This window comes from Carassius auratus, linkage group LG28B (genome assembly GCF_003368295.1).
Source record: "Carassius auratus strain Wakin linkage group LG28B, ASM336829v1, whole genome shotgun sequence".
NCBI lineage: Eukaryota > Metazoa > Chordata > Actinopteri > Cypriniformes > Cyprinidae > Carassius > Carassius auratus.
Window position 1 is genome coordinate 1,124,087 of NC_039293.1, and position 9,770 is coordinate 1,133,856.

The 9,770-nt window shown below is 37.6% G+C and overlaps 1 protein-coding gene across 1 annotated transcript; it reads left to right on the plus strand.

Annotated features, from left to right (window-relative positions):
- Nucleotides 1–3,265: 3,265 nt before the first annotated feature.
- Nucleotides 3,266–8,504, plus strand: LOC113067666 (39S ribosomal protein L12, mitochondrial). The gene is made up of 5 exons (XM_026240055.1): nt 3,266–3,500; nt 5,708–5,900; nt 6,300–6,377; nt 7,369–7,506; nt 7,976–8,504. The coding sequence occupies exons 1-5, from the start codon at nt 3,439–3,441 to the stop codon at nt 8,090–8,092; spliced, it is 588 nt and encodes a 195-aa protein (XP_026095840.1). The 5' UTR covers nt 3,266–3,438; the 3' UTR covers nt 8,093–8,504.
- The last annotated feature ends 1,266 nt before the right edge of the window (nt 8,505–9,770 follow it).

A 9,770-nucleotide genomic window follows, 5' to 3' on the forward strand; every position in this document is an offset into this window, starting at 1 on the left:
ATTTCTGAAGATGAAAAAAATTGTAATGCTCCTAGAATGAAATGGCTTGGGGGGGGGGGGGGGGGTGTGTGTGTGTGTGTGTGTGTGTGTGTGTGTGTGTGTGTGTGTGTGTGTGTGTTTGTGTGTATGGAAAAGTGTAAACCCCATTTCGGTAACAAAATATAGTAATTCTTCTTATGACATAGGATCAAATCTAATGTGAAAATGATGCAATACTGAGTCATAACTGACGCAAGTATGTCTGTTGTCTTATAATTAATGTCATAAGTTCATCTAAATTCAAAGTTGACATGGTAAGTCATTATAAGATGAAAGATTTATCATGAAGTATTTTCATCTCAGAATTATGACTTTAGTATATCATACCAAGTCAAAAATTAGATACTAAGTTATGTCAAAGTTCTACTGTCATAATTTTGTAAATCTCAATTATGACTGTATCTCATAATTTAGTTTTTTTTTTTTTTGTTACACTAATAGTTCTGACAGTCAAAATGATGAGATACTAAGTCATATTTGAGAGGAAAAAGTCAAAATGATGACAAACTCATCCACTTTGTCTTTATTTTGACTTAATATAATGTTAATGTTTTATCAAAGAGGTTTCACTGAAGCTTAGGTGGCAGAAAGGAGATTCTATTAAACATATGACCTGGACATGTTGTGAGATTCACCCTAGCTCTAACTCCCATCTCTAGATTTTCACAAATGTATTTTTTCTTTTTAAAACAAAGCTGATGTGAAATTAGCCAGTCGTACCATAGAGAAACAGACACGATATGATTCAAGAAGACATAACCATCCTTTGTCTTATATTTTTCTCTAATGTGTTTACTTAAGTGAATATGTATCCAGATAAGAGACTTGCTGACTTTAGCAGAGGTCACTGCGCCATCATTAGCAGTTTTTCAGTTCTGAAATGCTGGGAGATCATGTGACTTCCAGTGCTGGTTTCCATGTATGCCATTCTAGAGATGCTTCAGAAGCTCTGTGTGTTGTGGAATCCTCGCTAATGATTTATGCGGTAGACGGTGCAAACATTGGCTTCTGTCGTAGAATTAACAGCCAATGGGATGTCAGCTTTACTGCTATTTGCAAATCACCAGTCTATTCAAAATAACTAGGCTGGTGTTTCCAGATACTGCAAGAAAGTTTGCCAGACGTCACATTTATTTGTCTTCGCTCTTTGTGGATCTTCACAGAGTGGGTTCAGACCTGAAGGCACAGAACTAGACCAATCAGCTTCATTACCAATTAATGAAATTGCAAAATTGAGTTCTGGATCAATTGCAGACAAAGGAAGTCTATTTTAGACATCGGTTGTAAAAACTGTTTACAGCCTGTGGATGGTTTTGATGGACGACGTGAACGCTGCATGTTTGTAACACAAACGCACACAGAACCGGTGACATCTGTAACCCCTTTAATATCATCTTTATTCCATACTGATCTGCCTCATGATAAAAACCAAGTCATTTTAAGATCATATTTAATATCTTTGTTCTATTATTGGTCATGCATTAGTGGAAATGTTCCTTTTCTTGTCTCTGAAGGTATGTGCACAATAAAACAATGTCAGTCTGTTCATTTGTGTGTTTGAAGTGAAGGCAGAATGAGAAACGGAGTAAAAGAAAGTGAAACCGTGTAAATACTTTATCCTGGAAGCTGGATCCATGTTCTCTGAATGGACAGATTTCCTACGGTTTGCTGAAGACCAGGCATTTATTACTCTCAGACATCTCGATCTGTTGAATAACACACCAGACAGAGGTTATCAATGCTGGTCATAAACATGAAACTTAAGAATGTCCTGTCACATTTTTTAGATTAGATTTAGCTTAAAAATAAATGAAGCAGTATTTAAAAACATTAAGATTTAGTGCTTTGTGATTGTTTTATGATAATTCAAACCATTAAAACCTACCAAATCCTCATCACTGGTACACAAAAAATACTTTGACTGCAGTGAGAATTCAGTGAATTAATACAGTGTGAATTAGAAGTTGTTTTCAATTTTCATGTTATGATTGCTCCAGCACTGTTTTTCCCTCAGTGGCCTGATCCTGCAGCAGAGACGCCACATACAAACCCTGATAATAATGACATTTGTAATTACACAAGTAACAAAGAAAACAACCTGTGTACTGTACCTGTTCTGTGCTTCCTCCTTGATGTCTGTGGGCTGCCATGTGACAAAGGGCATTTCCTGAGCGGAGTGCACCACATGCTGCCCGGTGCCTGATCTCAATTCAAGACCAATCATCTCACGGTGAGACTGATCCTCCGCTAGCGACTGCACTCAACTGCAGGAGAAATGAACATTTGGTGGACTTCTTTATTTCTGTAAACCAGGAGTCAGGACCATGCATATTATAAATGTTGCCGATACTTGCTCAGTGATGGGTGAAGGAGCAGCAGATTCCCTGAATAAGAGGCTTCTGTCTGCTCCTCCCCCCCTTCAAGTTCTGCACAAACATAGAACTTGAACCAAAGGGAGCATGCAAATAACCTTTGTATTTTGGAAAGTTTGTGAATTAGAATAAGATTTTATTTTTGCAGCACTCTGAAACCTCTGATTCTGATTAAACCGTTGTTTCGTTTGGCCATAAAGCACTTTTTGAGCTATATTAGCCACACAAGTGGAACTAAAATGTATAAGAAAAAATTCAAAATCAGGAAATGACATTATTCATGGAAGACTGGTTGGAAAGCACATTATTCATGGAAAGCATGGAACATTGGTTGCTTGACTATTTATTTTTTTATTTAATTACTTGATTACATACTGTCCGGTATGCTAAGTGTTTTTCTCTCTCTGTGTTATTATTGCATAAACACTGTAGTATTTTGTTTAAATTATTAATTTTATTTAATTTGGTCTGAGCACAGTGGCCATATAAGCGTATGTTTATAATAGAAAGTATCTGAGAGACTCATAATTTTTGTTCCTAAATGGCAATTAAGTCAATTAATACTTTTAAATAAGTATAATATTAAATAATATTATAATAATATTAAATGTAAAAAAATTTTGCCTACTGATATTTTAGCTCGATATTTTGAAGATTTGCTTTAAAGACTTTTATGTAATGCGTCTCAGTCTTTCAGAGACTTTTATTGTAAAACCCCATGCATGTAGGTTTTTATTTCTCAACGTTTTCTTGAATATTTTTGCACATTGTTTTATGAGGCAGTTTATCTTTAAAGGCGTTTTTAAGAGAAGGGGTTTTGTAAAACAACTCGACAGGAGAATTATAAATAAAGTTTTGTTCCTCCGGTGCGATGCATTGTGGGTAGGTCAGGAAGAGCCAGTGGAGGACGCCATGTGCTTCTGCTAGAGGAGGTCCGACAGTCCGTCTCGCGCTGAGAGAGTCGTGTTTTGTGAACTGGCCTGTCGTTTTGTAGCGGTCACTGAACGGTAGTCGTGCTGTTGGGGTCATGATGTACTGCAGCAGATACTGCGTCCGGATCGCGCTGCGCACCGCGGCAAACACACACCGGTAAGAGCCTGACAAAACCCCTCAAGGACAGAGACCAAGAATATATCACACACAATAGAGGTGTTAGCAGTGTCACTGTCAAAGAAACACACACACACACACACACACACGTTATTCAGATCTAAAGTGCACAAATCTGTAAGGAGCTCATATAAGACTCTGGCATGAGATGCATCTTTGTCCTGCAGCAGATCTGAATCTCACAGTATGCATGTAAGTTAGTTCATATACTGTTTTAATGTTTACTTGATATCGACTTGATCATGCATCTAAACGAGAATGACCGCGTATGGGAGCTCACGTGACTTCTGTGGTTTAATAATTGATGTATATTTCCTTCTATATATTTCTAATAGTGGTCAGCCGATATTGAAAAAGAAGCTGTGTGCTGACATGCACACTGAGAAACTGGCATTTGTTCTGTCGTTTGCACCTAAAAACTATTAAGCTCTGATATAATGTTCGTTAGCATTTATTGTCGAGTCAATAATTAAACGTAAGCCCATCTGTGACATTGAACATGTGAACTCCTTTGTACTAAAGGTCAGCTGGGGATAGGCTTACCCCCTCAAGTTAAGAAACCCTTATTAGTATGCTGATGGTATAATCTGCAACAACAAAAAAGTGCAAAATGGATCCATTTTCACAAGAGGTCCCAGACTTTCATAGACCGTAATGCAACTGATAGGTTCAAGCCCCAGAAACATGGTAAGAACATTGGTAAAACAGTGGTTAAACCGTAATTTAACGAGTTAAACAAGCAGCACTTTACGTGTCCCACCAGAGACCATAATTTAAAAGTCTGCACTGGCCAACTGGCCCTCATCTTAACACAGATCTTCAAAAGATCACTGGAGCTGTGTGAAGTTCCCTGCTGCTTCAAATGGTCCATCATCACTCTGGTCCCCAAAATCACTGGACTTGATGATTACAGACCTGTCGATCTCACGTCTGTACTCTGTAGTCATGAAGTCATTTGAGTGACTGGTCCTGGCCTATCTGATAGACATCGCTGGATCCTCTTCAGTTTACCTACAGAGCAAACAGGTCTGTGGATGATTCAGTTAACATGGGACTGCATTACATCCTATAACACCTGGGAATTACGTGAGGATCCTGTTTGAGGACTTCAGTTCGGCCTTCGATACCATCATGCGTGACCCAGCTCTTTGTGCCCAGCTCCATCTGTGAGTGGATCCCCAGCTTTCTGTCAGACAGGCAGCAGCTAGTGAGAATGGGCAAACTTACATCCAGGACTATCACCATCAGCACTGGCGCCCCCCAGGGATCTGTTCTCTCCCCACTGCTCTTCTACCTGTATATGAAGGACTGCACTTTAAAGGACCCCTCATCGAAGAAGGAGACGAGTCTGCTTTCAGATAGGACGTTAAAGTGCTGACTCTGTGGTGCAGTCATAACAACCTGGAGCTAAACATGCTCAAAAACAGTGGAGATGATCATGGACTTCAGGAGAAACCCCCCAGCACCCCCCCCCCCCAACACTGTGACTGAAGTAGAGACCTTTAATCATCCTTCCTTCATCAGCTGAGGAAATTCAACCTGCCACAGGAGCTGCTGAAACAGAGTGCCATATAGGTGCCCCTCTCTCCAGCCTCCAAGATCTTTACATCTCCAGAGTGAGAAAGAGGGCTAAGAAAATCACCTTGGACCCCTCACACCCAGCCTGCGCTCTCTTCGAGCTGTTGCCTTCTGGCCGGGACTACAGAGCACTGACCACCAGAACAAGAACACAAGAACAGTTTTTTCCTGCAGGCTATATTCACCCTGGACAATGACTTTTTTAGTTATACATCATCCATCACAACTGACATATTTATGCACATAATCCAAAATTTGTAAACTGCAAATAACACAAATGCGCACACATCACACATAAATTATTAATAAAAAAATCCTATGTATGTTTCTTTTTTCTTATATTAGTTTTATATTCTATCCCTATTGTGTTATTCTTATGTATGTCTGCACTATGTCTCTCTGTACTTTCTTCTGCACTGGAAGCTCCTGTCTCCAAGTCAAATTCCTTGTGTGTGTAAACGTACTTTGTAATAAAGCCCTTCTGATTCTGAAGTCATTCTAATAACCTGGTTTTCTGCACATTTGCTAACAGAGAATAGATGCACTAAATGATATCTGTTGCTGCTTTATGTGCTCATTATTGTTGTCTGAATGCACTCATTTCACAGACAAAACTTACAGAGGGCAACACTGTGTGCCCTGCGAACACTCAAGACCAGCCCTGTCAGTCCGTCTGATGCCATTGCAGCACCTCCTCTTGATGGGATGCCCAAGCAGTACTCTCCCAAAATCCAACAGCTGGTCAATGACATCGCCAACCTCACGCTCATAGAAGTGTCTGACCTCAATGAATTACTAAAGGTGCAGCACAAAACACCAGCCAAAGAACACCGTTTAACACAAGACACAAGTGTCACAGTTATGACATACACAATACTAAGTGTTTACTGCATATTTTAACTGGGAATGTTTTTAATTAATGACACAAGAAATGCACTTGCATTGAATGTGCACTTGTAGTGCACTTCAAATCTTAAAAGTATATTTTTGAAAGAGAAAAAAACTTGCAGTTTATCTAATATTAATGAAATAAATAGACATTTAAGTGTATAATATTTTGGAAACTTAATGGTCAGATATAGTTCTTCACTACATATGATGTTGAATTTGAAATTGTGAATATTCACTATATCGCCCAGCTCTGTTAGTGTATGATCATCTTTAATATACTGATATAAATTTTTTTTTTGTCCCTGTCAGAAAACTCTGAACATTCAGGATGTTGGAATGATGCCCATGGGCTCAATGGCAGCGATGGCTGCTGCTCCTGCTGCTGAGGTAAAGCTTTGTTAGTCATACAAGACTAGTAAGCGGCACTATACTTATGATCAATGCACTTTGTTGTTGTTTTTAGGAACTTCGAGTAGGGCTGTGAAAACGGCTGAAAAACAAAATTCTAATTTTGTACTTGAATATCATCAATATTCTAGTTTAAAAGGCATAATTTCAGTTAGGAGAGAAAAAAGCTTTTGGCTTCTCTCCTGAGGCCACAAGAGGGCGCATCGAGCAAAATATTACTAATACACATTTATAAATAAGACAAGAAAAGAAAAAAAGTTTAGAAAGCATAAATAATTAAGTTGCGTAATTAGAAACAAAACAGCATTGTATACGTATGTACAATTTAATACAAAGGAATGAAAATCAATGGTAGAGTACTTTTTCATATAAAAACATTAGATGCAGTGGTTTGAGGAAAAACCGCCATAAAGCCTCGAGACTTTTTTTTTTTTTGAACTTCCATAAATTTTACATGCAGCTCTTTTGTGTGATATGCGAGTGCAACAGTGATAGATGTCCCTATAAAAAAATGCTATAAATAAGTATTTTCTGGGAAGCGCAATATTTTACCGCAATATTTTGACTTAACGACAGAGCATTGAGCGGCTTCAACTGGATAGTGGAAAAAAACACATTAAAATGCAATGACATCCTCATCGCATCTCATGCGCCACTGATAAACCTAAAATTTGAATGCAGTGGTGGATTTTTATTTTAAATTTGATGAATATTCGAAATTCACAAACCAGTGCTCCACCTAGTTAATGACAGCTACAGTTTCAAACATTTTTCTGTAGTTTTATAAAATTGTTACCTGAATGTAAATGATGTAATTGTAAAAATTATTGCAGTTATTGGTAAACTGGTTTTTACTGACCATTTGTTGAATTTTAAATTTTAAGAGTTTGACATACATGTATATTATTGTGCATTTGTAACCGTTGTGTTTTTGTGAAGTTTTTGCTGTAATGTTTAACTGAATTTGCAGGCAGCAGAGGAGGAGGCGGCACCTGCAAAGAAAGAGAAAACCCACTTTACAGTCAAACTGACAGAATTCAAAGCGGCCGACAAAGTGAAACTGATTAAAGAAGTGAAGAATTGCATGGAGGGTCTGAATCTTGTACAGGTAAGATGTTTTTAAGTATTACGTATTAACATGAGGACTTTTTCAATGCCACAGTGGCATGAAGGCTAATTTAAAAATATATTCAGTCTACTATTTAGCACACATCAGTTAGTTGCTGTCTGTCAGTAACCTATACTTGGAATTGGTGCTTTGCATTTAACCCATTCAAGTGCGCGCATGCGCACACACACACACACACACACGGAGCAGTGGGCAGCTATAGATCCAGCGCCCGGGTAGCAACTGGGGTTGAGTGCCTTGCTCAAGGCTACTTCAGTCATGGGTATAGAGGAAGAGAGCGCTTTTCATTCACTTCCCCCCACCTACAACACAGAGACTCGAACCGTCAACCTTGGGGTTACAAGTCCAACTCTCTAACCATTAACAACTGTGTTTTGCTGATTTGCTCCTGTGAATATGATTTGCTGCTGATTTTCATTTCTTATGATGTTTTCCCTCTCATTTACAGGCCAAGAAGCTTGTAGAGTCTCTGCCTCAGGAGATCCGGGTGAATGTGTTTAAAGACGAAGCAGAAAAACTGAAAGCAGCACTAGAAACAGCAGGAGGCACTGTGGTGCTGGAGTGAATGTCTGCTCTGGCCCTTCACTTGTTACCTGTCAGTCACTGTTCTGTTCTTTTTTACAAAAAAAGAGAAAAGGAATTTGAAGAAAACATAATGCCTTTTAAAATAACCACTTGGTCTACAGGAGGTGGTCTGGGTGTTGAACTTACAGACTGAACTCTAACAGACAGCAAACACACCACCCATCACCCATCACTGACTCCTCCATCTGTCTTCTAGCCACACATGTGCTGTCCTGGGCAGAGAGGACAGAGCTGGTCTGTCTCTTTAATACTGGGGCTGTCCTGACAGGGATGTGATGCTATATGTTGTGGTTAAATAAACATGTTAGACTGTACTGTGTTTTGTAATGCATCATCATGATTATACAGCAATAATCAATACATCATTAAAGACCGTTTTTCCCAGAAGTGAATCATTTATGATCACTGCATTTTGACTGAACTGGCTGATCTCAGTTAACTTTATAGAGATATTTCTATAATCTGAATTTCAATTCCATATTAACTCTGCTGCCTTAATCAGAGAATTAAATCACATTTTTTTCTACCCTTTTGACTGAAATTCACACTGCATTTTCCAACAAAATAATCGCAGGGTATCACGAGGAAAATGCATTCTGAAGTGTCAACCTCGTAAGGCTAAATGTATTTTGGAAAATTCCACTAAAATGATCATTTTGCTTGGACACGTTAAACATTAATCAATTTGGGTAATACATTTTGATTTCAATTTTGCAACTTATAAAGTGTTAAAATTTAACTTCATTTTGCACTAAATGTTGCAGATATTAATGGGAAAATTTACATTTAAATAAAGAAATGCATTGTCATTTTACAATTTGCATTTCAAAATGAATATTGCTTCCATACAGAGTAAGTCACTGAGACAATAATATTCTTCCACCAAGTCTCTTTGCCTAATTGTTAAATTTAGATATTTACATTTCTTACTAATAAAAAAAAAAGTGAATATATATGTAAGGCCTATCTCCAAGAAATGGCTAAAATACATATCTTAAATCTGCGTTTGACCTTCTAACACTTGCACTCTCTATTCTATTTATTATTTATTTAAAAACAGAAACATGGCCCTCTGACACATGCACTTTCTATTTCTATTCAGCTGACATTTGTTGACAGTCTGCAGATATTGGGCTGTTAGACTTAACCCCTTAACTGTCACTCACATTTTTGAATATTGACTTTGTAGTGCACAATCCAAACGTACATTTTTATAATTCATGAATGAAAATATTTTGTAACATATTGATGTACCAGTTACATGGTTATGCAATGTCTGATTTTAAAATGGGTTTTAAAGGATGATTTTTTTTTGATTTTACGTTTTCAGTCGATATATAATTTCTGATGATTTCTAAAATGTGATAGAGAAAAAGGCAACAAAAAGGCAACAAAGAAGTCTTTCTTTTTAAACAAAGGTCAAAACTCCAGTTATAATTTAGATTTTTGTCATAAATTATTATTTTTCCTACATAATTTTTAACAAAAAATATTGGTTAAATTTATATTTGGGAGTCTTAGACCTTTCCAACGATATATAGTTTGTCAAGATTAGATTAGATTTAATTGTAATATAGTGAAGTAAATGTAGGCGTCCCACAGAGGGGACGGGTGACAGTTAACAGGTTTTGCAGAAAATTTCATAATGTATGATGAAC

Coding starts and splice junctions, on each gene's coding strand:
- LOC113067666 (XM_026240055.1), top strand. CDS start 3,439: ATGATGTACTGCAGCAGATACTGCGTCCGGATCGCGCTGCGCACCGCG. Junction 5,901..6,299: donor ACCTCAATGAATTACTAAAG/GTGCAGCACAAA, acceptor TGTCCCTGTCAG/AAAACTCTGAACATTCAGGA. Junction 7,507..7,975: donor AGGGTCTGAATCTTGTACAG/GTAAGATGTTTT, acceptor TCTCATTTACAG/GCCAAGAAGCTTGTAGAGTC.